A 17,478-nucleotide genomic window follows, 5' to 3' on the forward strand; every position below is an offset into this window, starting at 1 on the left:
GGGGGGGGGGGGAGAGGGGGGGGCACAGTCTGCGTGACGGCGCCTACTGCATGTAGATGTACTGGTGTGGTATCCTCCCCAGAGCGTTGAGGCCACAGAAGGCCAGCTGGCCCCCGTCCCCCCTCTGGCCCCCGTCCCCCCTCTGGCCCCCGTCCCCCCTCTGGCCCCCGTCCGACCAGGGGGGCGAGTCCAGCGGCTCCCTCTTGATGGCCGCCAGCCCCCCCCCCCTGAACTCCAGGTACTCCAGCTTGTCCGCCTCGCTCACCCGGCCCCCGTAGTCCTTTGGCTCCGCCCCGCCGTAGCCGTCGGCCCCCGGGTAGGCCCCGCCCCCCGGCGACGGCCCCGGGCCGGAGAAGGGGTCAGCGGGGGGCGGGGGGCCGAACAGCGCCGGGCCCTTGTTGGCGTACAGGGACCTGGAGGAGAGCCGGGTCACGGCGGCGGCGTACAGGTACTTGTGATGCCCGTTGAGGGGTCCGCCGGAGGGGGGGCTGAGGGCGGGGGCCCCGCTGCCGCCCTTGGCCCTCTGGCAGGGGCTGTAGGGGTCATAGAAGTCCTCCTCGGTCTTGACCTGGTGGGGGTGGGGGTGGGGGTGCTCGGGGTACAGGGAGGCCGAGGCGACGTAGTGCTGCTTCTCCCACGCGTCGCCGTACGGCCGCCGGTCGCCGCGCCCCCCCGGGTCCCCCTCCTCCTCCTCCGTCTTGACGGCGGGGGGCTCGGGCAGCAGCAGGCCGCCGAAGACGTCGAGCCCCCCCCGGCCCGCCACCCCCCCGCCGTACCTCTCCGCGGGGTCGGGGACCCCCCGCTGTGTGCACCCCCCGTTGGAGCCCCCCCGGACCCCACAGCCCTGCCTGCCCTGGGGGGGGGCGGGGTACCTACCCTGCTGGCCCCGGGCGGGGTCCCAGTAGGGGAGGGGGTCCCCGGGAGGCGGGGCTTTGGGCCCGCCCCCCGGGGAGGACAGGCAGAAGTCGAGGGGCTCCTCCTGGGGGTAGAGCCCCCCGCCGCGGCACCGCAGGCCGGGGGCTCGGGGGGGCGGCGACCAGGCGCTGTGGCGGGGGCACGGCTCGGCCCGGGGCCCCGGGGGGCCGGCGCTCCAGTTGGGGAGCAGGAAGTCGCTGCTGTCACCTGATCCCCGCGAGGAGGGCGGCTTCCTGTCGCTGCGGAGAGACAGAGGGGCGATCAGGACGGACGGACGACGGGGGGGGGACGGACGGACGGACGGACGCTGGGGGGACGGACGCTGGGGGGACGGACGCTGGGGGGACGGACACTGGGGGGACGGACGCTGGGGGGACGGACGCTGGGGGGACGGACGCTGGGGGGACGGACGCTGGGGGGACAATCAGCACCGCTTGGCGTCGACCTCAGGGACGACGTGGATAGGGTGGTTTTATCGATAAGATATTGGCTGACATCTTATTTACATATTGGTTACCCAGCTCAGAAGGAAAGAAACCAAGAAGACACACGTACAGTCGTTATCTAAATATACTCAAATCTAATTACGATTCCTTGCATTACACACGATACATAAGTATCATTTCTATCCCGCTTTGTAATGCAGAGAGAGAGTATTATGTTTCATGGATTGATGTATTTTAGGTAGAATGTACAGTATATCGCTGCCACTTCATACTGCAATCGAAGACACAGCGATCCCCAGTTGTGCTCCCTGTTCCGGGTAACGCCCCCCGAACCTCCTGACCCCCCGCGCAGCACCCCGGTGTCTACCTGCTGTCCGGGCTGTCGCCCGCGGGCCCCTTGGACTTGCTGCGGCCGGCCACGCCCTTCAGCCGGAGCTCCGTGCCCGAGGGCGCGGCCAGGGGCACGGCCACGCAGAACAGAGCCAGCTGGGGCGGCAGCAGAGCCCCGGACTCCGTCCTCCTCTTCTGGCCCTGCAGGAAGCGCAGGCTGCCCTGGAACTGCATGCTCTGTGGGAACGACGCGGGAACGTTCTCCGTCAGCGAGGGCGCTAACGGGGAACGTTCTCCGTCAGCGGGGGCGCTAACGGGGAACGTTCCTGATTGGACTGGTTTGGGGCCCTGATGGTCTTCGTCAGATTCCTTTCTTTTTTATTATGTTTATTATTATTTTATTATTAAGACATTGATTTTTAGGTTTGGGTTACTCGTGACCAATCGGACGAGTAGAACTCAAGTTTGTCCAATACGTATTGCACATTTTACACTCCATGTGACATGACGTCATTCCACACATACTCCCTTGTATCTTTGACTTGGTCACTCTGGTGACCAAGTCAGGTGGTCAATTGGTGATATTGAACACATGAATAAATACGCACACACACACGCACACAGAGACACACACGCACAGAGACACACACAGAGACACACACACACACACCAGGAAGCCGGAGGTGCTGTCCAGGAGACAGCGGACGCGGGCGATGAAGCAGCGAGTCAGGAAGGACGTCAGTTCTGACGGAACGCCGTCGGGCTCCTTGACGCTGAACAGACTGCCCACCAGGAACTCCTCCCCTTAAGACACACACATGCACACGCACGCACGCGCACACGCACACACACGCACGCCCACGCCCACACGCACACGCACACACACACACAATTTGAATATTGTATTTATTTCTATATTTCTATATGTTTATTTATGGAAAACAATGCACGGTGATGACCAAATTGAAGAACATACATACCTGTGTCAGTCAGAGTAGAGATGTCCAGTGCATTGCACCCATCTTTGAAAAACAAAAAGATTATAAACACTTTGAAAGTATCCATCCACAAAAGACGAGATAGATTCAAATGTTGGTTTTTAAATGGTGTAAGTGTTCCATGTGTTAAGGTTCAATGTAAACCTTGTTTTTCGCTGTTAATCTATGCGGAGACATTAGCTCGCAAACGGTAACTACACTCAGTTTTGGCTCCACTTTCTGCACTCTCCTTGTAGACAGCAACACGCACTGTCCAGGAAAATCAGTCAATTATAACTGAGCGCAACTTAAATCATTTTAAGGAAAGGCACGCTTTCTCATAGAGCACCATTCAAACACAAGGCAAACACACAGCATTTATTCTCAGAGAGGGGATCAACGGTAAACGACTGTGAGTGAGTGAATGTTAAGTGACTAGAGTAGAGAGTGAGTAGAGAGTGAGTAGAGAGACCTGTTGCTCCGGGCTCTCCGGCCTGCTGGAGGGAGGAGCTCTGGGAGGCGGGCGGACTCATGGCCCAGTGGAGCTGCCGGCGGAGCTCCTGGCGCTCCTCCACGTGGATGTAGTCAAACACTTTCTGGTGCATCACGTCCGTCTGGGGAGCACATGTGGGGACGAGGAGGGCTTTAAAGTCTGACTTCACTGTCTACTGGAAACAAAGTCACTGTTGTGGTATGAAGGCTGGCCTTTTGACACCACACTTCACATCTTCATTCTGCACTCCATTGCACCACAACAAGCGGTTTGAGACCAAACTAGAGTAGTCCGACATCAGCGGTCAATGTGTATGTATATATGTATGTCTGTCTCTCCACCCTTATTGGTGATTGGTTGACTGCAGCTGAATGATCACCAAACTGTGCAGTCTTTGTGTATCTGTGTCGTTGTGTATGTGGGACAATACAATGAAAATGAGTCTCCCCAAGAAAATATGTATTTGCTTGTTTAAACAGACCGCATTCCGAGAGAGAGAGCGAGAGCGAGGGAGGGAGAGGGAGAGGGAGACGGAGAGAGAGAGAGAGAGAGCGAGAGAGGGAGAGAGAGAGAGAGAGAGAGAAAGAGAGAGAGCGAGGGAGAGATTGAGAGCGAGAGCGAGAGAGAGAGCGAGGGAGAGAGCGAGGGAGAGGGAGAGGGAGAGAGACCAGAGTGAGAGCACAAGAGAGGGAGGGAAAATGGGAGAGAGAGCAACACAGAGAGAGACAGCGAGAGAAAGAAAGAGAGCGATAGGATGAACGGCCATTAGTGACAGTCGGCCAACAGACCCAGCAGGGGACCCTGCTCCCCCATTAACCCTGGCATCGGGGGGTCGGCCGGCATTGTCTGAAGCTCCGGCGCGTTGACCTCCCCTCTTAACCCCCATCACCCATTGCTCGATCGCCACTCCCCCCCCCTCTGTCCCACGCTAGCGAAGGTATCCACCAGACGCCGGGGGTGTCGTGACGAGGCCAGCCGAGCGTGACACGGGGCCCGGGGGGGGGGGGGGGGGTAACAGGGAGGGGTACAGGAGGAGGGAGAGGGGAGGAACACTATAGGATGGGAAGGACCCAGAGCTGGAGGCAACCTGGGCCAGGGAAGAGAGCAGCTGAAATGAAAGCCTGGGTGTGCGCGTGTGTCTGTGTACGTGTGTGTGTGTTTGTGTACGTGTGTGCGTGTGCATGTGCGTGTGTGTCAGTTAGACGTGTTTCAGTTCAGTGTATCTCTGGTCATCTCTCAGTGTGTTCTCCCGTCGACCCATCAGCCTACAGGAGGCTCTGTGGTGTAACTATATAACCTTCGCTCACACACGGTTACCAGTAGACGTCTCACTTATGGACCTCCTCAACAAAGTAACTCCCAACGATCCAACTCTCCTTTCCATTCCCTCACTCTCACCCTCTTCCTCTTGTCCTCTCTTAACTCCTCTAATTCGTGGCAGTGCTTCGCGTGCCCCCCCACCCTAAATCCGCTGGCATGTTTGGGGTAGGAGGGAGAGGGCGAGGCGAGGAGGGAGCAATTGTTCTTCTAATGTTCTAATGGGTCCATCCCACCCACTTCTATCTCTCTCCCTCTCCTCCCCATCGCCCTGCCCCGGCCATGAGAACAACACCAGCCATGCCTTTGTTTCCATGACAACGGGAGGGTTGGAACACAACGCATTTTTCGTGTCACACGCATTCAACGTGTTTTCAACTTTGTCTCCTGTTACTGACGTGCATTATATACCTAGCTTTGTTCCACTTCCTGTATCTGCCCCGGGTCTGAGACTATAGAAACCGGGGTCGAACATGTTGTGGTGCTACCATAACCTGCTCATTATCTATATTATTGTTATATTATTACACGGAAACAACAAGTGAGGAACGGAAGGAGGCATCTGACATAGGCGTCCGGCCCCCGGCCCCAGTGTGGGGGCTTGGGGCCCCAGTCAGGGAACCCCTTTTGGCTTTTCTCAGCTAATGGCGCTAATAAAGTGACTTGTGGGCTTACTTTTAATACCATATTTATTTGGGTTTTTATGCTTTATCCTACAGTGAGCTAGAGAGGAAGGTCTGGGAGACAGAGGGGAGGACGTGCAGCAAAGGACCCCGGACGGGAATCGAACCCGGGTCGCTGCCCTCAGGACCGAGCCGTACAGTACCGCTCTACCTGGGGAGCCCCCGGGGCGCCCCTGGGGCCTACCGTCCACCGGTCTGAGAGCTGGAGGTCAGAGGTCACCTGGTGGAAGCCCAGGTAGTCCACGATGCTGGCGGAGGCGTAGAAGATGAGCCCGTCACTGGTGATGACCAGGGCGAAGCCGGTCAGACACTGGGACCCCGGATGAACCATGAGAACAGAAAGACCCCAGTAAACCAAACAGCAGAACGAGACAAAGAACTCAGAACATTTACTGGAACGAAAACAACAACAAGCTGATTCCATCAGTGGCAAAAATGTAACTTTGTCCCGCCGCCACCACATAGCTGAGAAAATAACTGACGAACCACAGCAGCGGTTAAGATAAACAATATGTGAGGGTTAATAGTTTTATTGGCATTTCCTGACAACATCAAACTGTCTCAAACTCTCATAACTGTCTCACATCTCATAACTGTCTCACACCCTCGTAACTGTCTCACATCTCATAACTGTCTCACATCTCATAGCCGTCTCACATCCCATAACTGTCTCATAACTGTCTCACATCATAATAGCTGTCTCGCATCTCATAACTGTCTCACTGTCTCATCCTAACTGTCCTCCCTCCAGTCCGTCCTCCTCACCTCCAGCAGCAAGTCGCTCTCCACGGGGCCGGGGGCCAGCAGGGGGCCGGGGGCCAGCAGGGGGCCGGGGGCCAGCAGGGGGCCGGGGGCCAGGGGAGGGCCGCGGAGGCCGCGGCCGTGGGGGTGCGGGGGTGGCCCGGCTGGCGGTGTGTGACCTGGGGGCCACTCCGACCTGAGCCCCTGGCTCGGCTTCTCCTGGATGACTGGATGGGGGGGGGGGGGGGGGGGGGGGGGTATGGAGGGTGAGGTCAGAGCACGGGGAGGAGGAACGGGGGGGCGACGTGCCGCAGCATGGAGGGCAGCGGAGCAGCCTCGCCAGGCGGTAGTAAAGTCAAACATGGGACTTTATTGGTTGCGCTTTTCATTCGGGATTTAAAGACGCTTTAGAATGGAGAACTGGCAGGTTAAAACTAAATGCATAAGAATAGGTCTCCACACGCCTCTATATAGAGATACGCAAGGCTAAATAAGTTAAGAGAGGACAGGGACGCATAGAATGCAGGGAATATGAAAGCTACACAGAAACTCACAAAAACATGACATTTAATTACCAAAGAAAGGCCTATTTTTTTACATGTAGAAAGAACATTTGAAGAAGACACGAGACATTAGAGGAATAACACCAAATCCTGTTTATTTATGTTACTTGACTCAGAACAGACAAACATGTGCAGGACGGGACGACAGACTAATAGACTAATGCTGGAGCAAGTCAAGAGGAAGGAACGACATCACAGAGAGGGAGAAGCACACTAACGACTAACTGATGTGTGATTGAGTTCCACCACCAGCCACTTTCCATTCACTTCATCCGCGTCGCTCTGGGTTTTCCAGCGCCAAAAACGTGCGACCACACCTCACGATAGCTCCTCATCATCAGAAGCACCCACACACACACAAACCAACGCACACAGAGACAGACGCACGCACACACACATTTAAACAGACACACACTTAAACAGAAACACACACACACACACACACACACACACACACACACACACACACACAGAGGACGTACACCAGAGTAAACCAGCAGTCTGAACCAAAACACAAACACTAAAACACACTATGGGAGGAAATGCAGAAAGCAGCAGGAGGCTATGAGTCACCGCAGTGAGAGAAAGAGGAGTGATTAAGCTTTTGAATATCGTGACAAAAAGAATCTCAGCGGTCACGCACACCCCGACGGATGGCTCCCTATTGGTACAACCCGAGAGCCTATCCGAGAGCAGGAAGGCTACATGGGCGGGGCCAACTGAATCATGGCAGTGTGGTTTAGCGCTGTGAAGAAGCAGAGTGTAAAGGGGCAGGGTGTCTACTCCCAGACGGGCGAAGGCTCCGAGACAATGCCCGGCCTGTGGGACCTTTACTGTGGAAACTGAGATTTGAGGATAAACCAATAAAACAGTTTCGGGAAGAAAAAGATCAAACTGCTTCTGAGCAAGCACAACCACAAGTTTTTGCTGTGACTCACACCTACTGCAAGCCCATCGAATACAAGAAATAAGAGCGAGAAAATAAGGGTGTGTGTGTTTTGGGTAAGACTGGGGAGCCCCTAATATCCACAGCCCAGCTCGAGCACCGCCTCTTGGCTGTGGCCCTGCCACCATCTCCGTCCTCATAGACTCATAGTCGTGGGAGAGCCGTGTTCAAACGGATCGGACTGAAATGAACTAAGAACAAAAACACCTCAATGTGGATGGAAACCAAGAGGCAGGTGACTGAAGAAACATTCTGAATAAAGTCCATGACACATAAATACCAGCGGCTGTTTCCATACTACCGAATGTGCATATCAGTTCATCATTCATCATTTGCATAATACGGTTTGACAAACGAGGGACTTGAGCTCCACCAGCGTAGCGTCAGAAGGCTGAAGGAGCTCCTCATCACGACCACCACTGCACCTTCATCTCCTTTTAATCCTCTTTTATTTTTACTTTGACCCTTCAGTGCTAATGAGCGGCCCCCGCTGAGTGGACGGGGGCCCTGCACCGCCCCCGTCCACCGCTGGGAGCCCTCCCGGGGGCCCGGGGGCCATAAGCGCTGAGAGGGTCCGAGGCTGGGTCCTCTTGGCCCCTCCTACCTCACAACCCTCCATCGCTGTCACCACCGTGCGCCCACACAGCCGTATACACACAGGCCCCACCCCTTCCCCCCCTCCACCCCCTCCAGCGAACACACGAAGGCTTGACTCCAGTCACGCAACCCCTGGGGGGGGAATGAGTGCGTGGCTTCACATCCCTATTTGTCTGTCTTTGTGTGTGTGTGTGTGTGTGTGTGTCTGTGTGCATGTGTGCATGTGTGCGTGTGTGTGCATGTGTGTGCGTGCATGTGCATGTGTGTACGCGCATGTGTATTTTTATGTGTGTGCTCGCATGTGTATTTTTGTGCTCGCATGTGTGTGGCTGTGTGTGCATGTGAATGTGTATGTGTGTGTGTACTTTGTACGCATGTGTGTGTGTGCAAGTGTGTGGGCGCATGTGTGTGTGTGTGTGTGTGTGTGTGTGTGTGTGTGTGTGTGTGTGTGTGTGTGTGTGTGTGTGTGTGTGTGTGTGTGTGTGTGTGTGTGTGTGTGTGTGTGTGTGTGTGTGTGTGTGTGTGTGGAGTCCTCCCTAGATGGAGACGTTACAAACAACCCCAGATGCGTCAGCGAGGATTTATCGTTGTACGACCGATACGTCGGCGAACAAATGAACCGACCGATGTTGTGCACTGCAGCGCACCGATCACACACACAGATGATACCCCCCCCACACGCGCACGCACACACACACACACACACACACACACACACACACACACACACACACACACACACACACACACACACACACACACACACACACACACACACACACACACACACACACACACACACAGTGAGCACAGCAAGGACTGTTCTTTGTTAGGACACTTTAAGAGTATTAAGCATTAGTATCAGAAGACTTTCATGACGTCTGCCAGAACACAAACAAACCCACTGAGAAGTTTTGGAAAAGGCCTCTGATGTAATGGACTGACAACTCATGGATGCACACACACACACACAAACACACACACACACACAAACACACAAATATCTTTTTGCAGTGAACTTTACAAAAAAAGCAAACACTTAACACCAAAATATGCAAAACAACCCCAGTTTCATACTTAACATCTTAACCTTGTGAATTTCCCAGGATTTCCCATTTTATAATTGTCCTCCGTTGGGCAGATTTTTTCCCTCAAAACTTAAACGGCCAATTCCCCATAAAGATCGAAACATCATTCAGGCCAACATAATCCCTTCCCAGGCCAACCTTGGGGACAGTGTACGGCGGCTGTATGTGGGTGCAGCCGGGTGCTGCACCCCAGGGTGCTGTATGTGGGTGCAGCAGGGTGCTGCACCCCAGGGTGCTGTATGTGGGTGCAGCAGGGTGCGCTGGCTGAGCCTTAGAGCACGGATCCTAAACTACAGGTCCCCGGACGGGTCAAATCTATAATCCTCCTTAAAGCAAAACATCACGCGAGGCCTGGTAAGCAGGCCTGCTGGGTCTTCCTCGCGGCTTCGCCCAAACCCTTTAAGAGAAGAACGCAGCAGAACAAAGCCCAGCCTTCAACCACAACAACAAAGAGCAGGGAAAAATCCATTTTACCAGCCTGAGTGTTGCACGCCACAATGACACGGTTCAACCCTGAGTCTGAATATATGGGAGAGAGGAAGGAGACCACAGGAAGAGGGTTTGTACAAGAGCTGCACAACAAACGGTTCATGAGAGAATTCAGAAGGTCTGGAACTTAGTCGGGGCACAGAGAGGTCAGGAAGGGCTCGAGATCGCCTGGGCCGAGGCACCGGAATCACAAGGGACTCATTCATCCACAGCCATCCATCCATCCATCCATCCATCCATCCATCCATCCCTGCAGGAGGCAACCAAACCCACCTAAAGGAGGGAGGGTTACTCCTCATCACAGGGAGAGACGGAGAGGGCACACATGAGTCCACCGGTCTGCACGAGAGACATGGGAGAGAGTGTGAAACGCGAGAGCGATGGAGGGAGAGAGATGCCCGAGAGATTCCAGCAACCGGCCTTAACAGGCCCTCCCACCATCTTTGTGAACAGACTGTAGTTTGAGTGTGTGTGTGAGTGTGTGTGTGTGAGTGAGTGTGTCCGTGTGTGTGAGTGAGTGAGTGTGTCCGTGTGTGTGAGTGAGTGAGTGTGTCCGTGTGTGTGAGTTAGAAGGTGTGTGTGTGTGTGTGTGTGTGTGTGTGTGTGTGTGTGTGTGTGTGTGTGTGTGTGTGTGTGTGTGTGTGTGTGTGTGTGTGTGTGTGTGTGCGTGGCGATTGTAAGCTAAGTTGACAGCTCAAAGTGTTTGGGCGCTTTGAGGGGGTTCCTCACAGCGGGCTTTTAACCTGAACTGTTCAGGCCTCATTGACCACGTCCAGAGCTGGTGGGACACACACACACACACACACACACACACACACACACACACACACACACACACACACACACACACACACACACACACACACACACACACACACACTGTATCCAGCACCTTGTCTGATTAACGGTTCCACACCCACAGACATGTTGATACCGGATTGAACACACAGACATGTGCCCATACGTATGGGCACATGCGTATGGGCACATGTCTGTGTGTTCAATCCGTACATATGTGCACATACATATGTGCACATACATATGTGCACATACGTATATGTGCACACACTCTGTGTGCACATATGCACACAGAGATTAGGCATCACCACATACGGCGAATTTAATGCAAAGGGGTGTAATTAATCAGGGATGAATGAAGAATATCCATAAGTGGTAAGACTGGTGGTAACTGGTCCAGATTGACCTATACTGGGGTTTGACCTCAGAAAAGTTAAAAAATATTGAAAGTGTTGAACTATTTTCCACTGCTTTATCGATTTTTTAATTCCTCTAGGACTATTTTGATGATCCCTCTGCTTGTAAGTTAAGAATATCTTGAAAGCACAAACCTAAAGTCCTATCTTCTATCATATGTTTAAATGAACGGAGCTGAAGCAGAACCGGAACCGTGATTAAATGTCATAACTTCCTCCGTGTGTTTAAAAAATAAACCAATAGATGAATGGACTGCACGTGATCTGGTGATGACCTCAGGCTGTTGACCGTCCCCCTGTCACCCTCTCTGTGTCCGTCCCCCTGTCACCCTCTCTGTGTCCGTCCCCCTGTCACCCTCTCTGTGTCCGTCCCCCTGTCACCCTCTCTGTGTCCGTCCTCCTGTCACCCTCTCTGTGTCCGTCCCCCTGTCACCCTCTCTGTGTCCGTCCCCCTGTCACCCTCTCTGTGTCCGTCCCCCTGTCACCCTCTCTGTGTCCGTCCCCCTGTCACCCTCTCTGTGTCCGTCCCCCGGTCACCCTCTCTGTGTCCGTCCCCCTGTCACCCTCTCTGTGTCCGTCCCCCTGTCACCCTCTCTGTGTCCGTCCCCCTGTCACCCTCTCTGTGTCCGTCCCCCTGTCACCCTCTCTGTGTCCGTCCCCCTGTCACCCTCTCTGTGTCCGTCCCCCTGTCACCCTCTCTGTGTCCGTCCCCCTGTCGCCCTCTCTGTGTCCGTCCTCCTGTCACCCTCTCTGTGTCCGTCCCCCTGTCACCCTCTCTGTGTCCGTCCCCCTGTCACCCTCTCTGTGTCCGTCCCCCTGTCACCCTCTCTGTGTCCGTCCCCCTGTCACCCTCTCTGTGTCCGTCCCCCTGTCACCCTCTCTGTGTCCGTCCCCCGGTCACCCTCTCTGTGTCCGTCCCCCTGTCACCCTCTCTGTGTCCGTCTCTGCTCCTCCACGTTCCTCTCAGGCTCATTTCTGCCTGCCGGGTCCTCCCCTCGGAGGCCGCTTCTGGCTCCGTCGCCCACGGATCATTTTCATTGCATGGTTGAGGTCAGACCCTCAGTCTGTTCCAGTCACGCACGGCGCTGCCTGCCTCCTCCGTCACCCGGTCACTACACCACCCAACGCACCGGGGCCCTGCTGCTGCCCGTTCACACACACACACACACAAACAGGCGCGCGCACACACACACAGGCGCGCGCACACACACACACACAGGCGCACACATACACACACAGGCAAATATATGTGTGAGAGAACACACGTGCACATCAACACCCACCAGATCTAGTAGGTGGGGGGGGGGGGTGCTACTGCCTCATCAATGAGGCCCTGCCTCATCAATGAGGCCCTGCCTCATCAACTGCCTCATCAATGAGGCCCTGCCTCATCAACTGCCTCATCAATGAGGCCCTGCCTCATCAACTGCCTCATCAATGAGGCCCTGCCTCATCAACTGCCTCATCAATGAGGCGGTTTCGAGGTCAATTAGGCCTTGAATCCCGAATCACTCGCAATACACAACGAAGAGGGACATCTGCTGCTGAGGTCTGAATTAAAGATGAGCTGATGAATGTGCCGGGACGGTGTGGAAAGTCCTCTCTCTCTCTCTCTCTCTCTCTCTCTCTCTCTCTCTCTCTCTCTCTCTCTCTCTCTCTCTCTCTCTCTCTCTCTCTCTCTCTCTCTCTCTCTCTCTCTCTCTCTCTCTCTCTCTCTCTCTCTCTCTCTCTCTCTCTCTCTCTCTCTCGACCCTCGTCCAATGAGAGACGCCCTGCATGTGGGCTTGGCACCACGTCACCACAACTCACACACAGACGCACACACAGACGCACACACAGACGCACACACAGATGGCGTCGTGCTACCGGAGGACCATAGAAGCAGCAGAGGTACTCATGTGGATGTTTAATTGACGGTAGGTCTGGGTGGGCGTGGCCAGAGCTCTGACAACACATCTAGACTGCCCCTCCGGACGGAGTCTGAACAGGGGCGTACACGACAGGAGCAGTTTGGGGAGCGCATGTAGTACATCCTGTTTGGCCCTTACCTAGTAAGGGCCAAACATGTAAGATATGGTAAGGGTGAACCACATACGATATAGTAAGGGCCAACAACGTAAGACATAGTAAGGGCCAACAACGTAAGACATAGTAAGGCCCAACCATTTAAGATATAGTAAGGGCCAACCACGTACGATATAGTAAGGGCCAACAACGTAAGACGTAGTAAGAGCCAAACAACTGAGATAAAGTAAGGGCCAACAACATAAGATATAGTAAGGGCCAACAACATAAGACATAGTAAGGGCCAACAACGTAAGACATAGTAAGGCCCAACCACTTAAGATATAGTAAGGGCCAACAACGTAAGATATAGTAAGGGCCAACAACATAAGACATAGTAAGGGCCAACAACGTAAGACATAGTAAGGCCCAACCACTTAAGATATATACTAAGGGCCAACAACGTAAGATATAGTAAGGGCCAACAACGTAAGACATAGTAAGGGCCAACCACTTAAGATATAGTAAGGGCCAACAACATAAGACATAGTAAGGGCCAACCACGTACGATATAGTAAGGGCCAACAACGTAAGACGTAGTAAGAGCCAAACAACTGAGATAAAGTAAGGGCCAACAACATAAGATATAGTAAGGGCCAACAACGTAAAAACTAAAGTAAGGGCCGACCATGTATGGGGGGCGTCGTCGGGGTCCGGACGTACGCAGCTCAACATCAGACATGTGGCGCCACCCGTCAACGCCACAAAGGAGAGCGCGGCGTCCGCAGACGACAGCCGGCCCTCACACGGCGGCGTTGTCATCCTCCAATTAGGACCGGGTCCCCGTTGACACCGAGGCCGATGGAGCTCTTTGTGGAGCTGATAGATGAACTCATTACCGCTGACCCCTGACCCCCGACCGACGGGACGGGGTGTGTGTTCCTCGTGTGAACGTGTCATGGTTCCCTGCTGGCGTGCGTGAGGGGCCATGTGTGTGTTCGTGTGTGTGTCTGCGTCACCAAGCATGTGGAAGCCAATGAGCCCAGCTCTCCGTTTTAATAATTGACCAGCGGGTAGGGGTGCCTTTGTGTGTGTGTGTGTGTGTGTGTGTGTGTGTGTGTGTGTGTGTGTGTGTGTGTGTGTGTGTGTGTGTGTGTGTGTGTGTGTGTGTGTGTGTGTGTGTGTTCTGCCACCATGAGATAATGCCCCTCACCAATCAGTGTTTTCAGACGACCTGATGAGGAGCTAACCACTAGCGCCCAACCACGGCCTGTCTTCCTCTAACTCGGTTCATTGTGTGTGCACAGGAAAGGAATTTAAATTCAGCAAGTACGAAAAGTCATTATGATTAATATTCCAGGGATACGTCGTAGTTGCAGCGCAGAAAGGAGTTCAACGTATGATGTGTGGTTAAATTGGTTGAAGTTGTTGGTTGACATTTTTAGCAATACAATCTATTCTAAAGAATGATTTTGGAAATGTGGTTCAACAAACTGCCTTCAGATCAGATTGGATTTGTTCAATGGCAAAGCTTAAAAGAAGAGGGAAATTGATAGGGGTTTCTTAAATTCTTCCCCAAACTCAAGCATATTCAGCAAAGGAGACAACGCAATCCTCTCCATCAGGTAAACTTAACGCCGTTTACAGACACATTATCAAAACCAGGGCTTGTGCTTCCACTTGAGGTCCACCAGATCTACAGAAACACAGCTCATCACGCCCAGACGGAGACCCAAACCCCAGTGCTGGGGGTCGTGGTGGGGCTGTTGGGAGCCCGATCCCCGTCTGGGCCGGGCTGTATCGGGGTCACGGCTACCTCACGCGATACGGTGACAAACAAGACCCCACATGTCTTACTCTCCGCCGTCTGTCTACGCAGGTCGTCTGTCTGCCCAGGGCGTCTGTCTGCCCCGTGGCTCAGAGGACCAGACTCCACTGCTACAGCGTCTCGTGTCGTCACTCCTCGCGGGCCCGTTCACACACGCGTGTGAGCGGGCGCTAAGTGAATTGTCTTGCTTCACGTCAAACTACTGCTAGCGCTACATGGCGCTCCTCAGAGTGAAGGCAGGGAGGGATTGAAGCTAACTTTTTTTAAATTTTTTTAAGGAATAGGCACTTAGGTTTGAGGTTTTGTTTTAGGGCCTGGCTACAAATAGTTGATTTGATTCAGTCCCCCTAATGGAAGCGCTTGGGCCCTTTCTTTTTTCAAGCTGCTGCTGCAGCACACATAAATAACACCGGCCTTAAGGTCGAATTACAGGAATAGGAAGTTACTTTACCCTATTGGTGACCTGTGATAAGGGACCAGACGGGCACTCACTATCACGACACTGATAAGCATCAGATCAAAGCTCATCTCAACTTGTGTCTGAATCACACATCCTGTCCACAGCAACGCTCGGCTTCATCCGTCTCCGCCAGACAGTGGAAAGTGACAAAAGGGATTAGAAGGGATGCTTTAACATGTTAATGTCACATGTGCAACTACTCTACTGTAAACCGCTTCACACGCCATGGAGCTAATGTGAGAGAGAGAGCCTAAGGTATCAAGGATTCTGCTATGAGTAGTCACGCTATTCCACCCTACCCTGTAGGGGTTGCATGGGTACATATCCCTCCCAATGCAACTTAATTACTCTCAATACTGTCTAATATAGATATATATACGAAAATACATTAAGTATCCAGAACCTTAATGTTGGAGCACTAATGTTTTTATATATATATATATATATATATATATATATATATATATATATATATATAAAATGAACGTTCTGGAAACAAAATGTATTTTTGTTTTGATTTACATCCATTATTTTCAGATGTAATAGTTTAGAAATGCGGTCATATTGAGGGAATCAGATTGCAACAATCTCTGAGTTGCTGCCGAGAAGGCTTCAAAGGGAAAACGATATATATCCTATCTACTCAGCCTCAGTCTCTCCTTCCTACCTTCACTGTTCATACTGCATGACTCAACCTTCAGGCCGACAGGATGAACCCATGGGGTGAATGAGAGAGCAGAATGGGTCCTTAAGGCCTGGTACAGTGAGCTGAGGTGATGCCTTTGTATTGCAAACACTCGCTAGGATCTAACATAAGGTGATAGGTCAATGTTTGCCCTACCAGAGACTTCTAGGATGGATGGGTAGCCTCTAATTTAAAAAGATTTGGTCAAATCACTTTACAAAAGGTTATAATAAGGTTCATGATTAGCCATTGATTAACAATAGATTATGCCATAATGATCAATAATGAGCATAAACCCAAACCCTATTAAATAATGTATAAATTAATATCTTAGTTAACATGAATATTATAACTGGACCATTAGAGAACTAACTTATTAAGTTACTGCTATTTAATAGTAAGTTCATGCTTATTACTGCATTCGATTATGTGGCTTAATGATTAATCGATGTATTCTAAAGTGTAACCAAAGCGCCGGGAAAAAAAGAAGTGGATTCTGAGGCGATAGATTCCGCTGGGCGACCGCAGGACGGCGGCCCTTACCCATGAGCCCCCGGGGCAGGTCAAGTGGGCGGAGCAGCAAAGTCATGAGTAACCCAGCGGGGTAGAAGCCGCGCGGCCGGACTGAGCCCTGTCCCCGTCATGCTGCAGTCGGCCTTCTGTGTGATGTGAGTGAAAAGGACAGCAGGATATCTGCCGTCCTTCGGGATGGTCAGAGCCGTTCTCTACAAGGAGGGGGAGGACAGCAACACCGTGGTCCGATCGCCATCACACCAGGTCCGTTAGCACACATCCTGGGGCTTGGGGATGCCTCGGCATACTTCTTTTGCTGATAAATGGTATATTTACCCTTTATATTTACCCTTTATATTTACCATTTATATTTGCACAAGTCCTTCCAACTTCTGCCATCAGGCCGCCGATATAGAGTACCCCTATCTAAGAAAACGTACACAAAAACTCATTCATACCCATTGCCATAAACAATGAATAATGGCCTAAATAACCCTGACTCACTGTCACTTTACACATATCCACAGATTTTTTATTGTTTATTTTTCCAGTTTTTAATATTTATACTTGTTTTAAGATCTATACAAACTATGTGTGCTCTCAGAAATCAATTTTGTATGACTGCCTATCAGTACATTGTCCTGTTTGTATGTCGAGCGACGTCAAAGATGGTTTTCTGTTACGACAGACAATAACGTTTTCTGAATCTGAATCTGAATATAAGTATATAATATATCACATGGCTATTGATTTATTGTTTACATTATACATGGTACATTTTTATTGGAAGGAGAAAATGAGTTGGGTTGAGTTGTTTCTGTGCAGTGTCATTTCATTTCAAGCAACTGAATAGTAGTATGCTTGAATGTTGATTGAAATGTTGCATTTTTTTATATAAGTTTGGAAGAAAATGTGCAAAGATTAAAATAATGTAAATAACATTCCTTATTCAGCAGTGAGTCCCCTATCCGTCACTATCCGCCCATTGAACATGAATGGATAGGGTGTACAGGCAGGGCCTCACAGGCTGGAGAAACTGACGTTATGCTCAGGCTTCTGTCCACAGAGTTTATAGGAAAAGAAAAGATTGGCCCTTCCACCCCTACTCTGAATGAAGATGATAACACCTTCCTATATATTTGGAGGAATAGAATATGATGAGGGAATACGATAAATGCACTACAATAAA

General features: G+C 52.1%; 1 protein-coding gene across 2 annotated transcripts in view; it reads right to left on the minus strand.

Annotated features, from left to right (window-relative positions):
• The window catches only part of LOC115549031 (aryl hydrocarbon receptor repressor-like), a 19,182-nt gene continuing 1,704 nt past the window's right edge, over positions 1–17,478 (minus strand). For both annotated transcript variants that reach the window (XM_030364012.1, XM_030364013.1), the window contains exons 4-10: positions 5,927–6,129; positions 5,382–5,471; positions 3,141–3,282; positions 2,672–2,713; positions 2,362–2,495; positions 1,729–1,928; positions 1–1,154 (exon numbers count right to left, since the gene is read on the minus strand). In XM_030364012.1, the coding sequence (XP_030219872.1) occupies positions 44–1,154; positions 1,729–1,928; positions 2,362–2,495; positions 2,672–2,713; positions 3,141–3,282; positions 5,382–5,471; positions 5,927–6,129 (1,922 nt within the window). In that variant the 3' untranslated portion in view covers positions 1–43. The remainder of the gene's footprint in view (positions 1,155–1,728; positions 1,929–2,361; positions 2,496–2,671; positions 2,714–3,140; positions 3,283–5,381; positions 5,472–5,926; positions 6,130–17,478) is intronic.

The sequence above is a fragment of the Gadus morhua genome, chromosome 8, assembly GCF_902167405.1.
Source record: "Gadus morhua chromosome 8, gadMor3.0, whole genome shotgun sequence".
NCBI classification, from domain to species: domain Eukaryota; kingdom Metazoa; phylum Chordata; class Actinopteri; order Gadiformes; family Gadidae; genus Gadus; species Gadus morhua.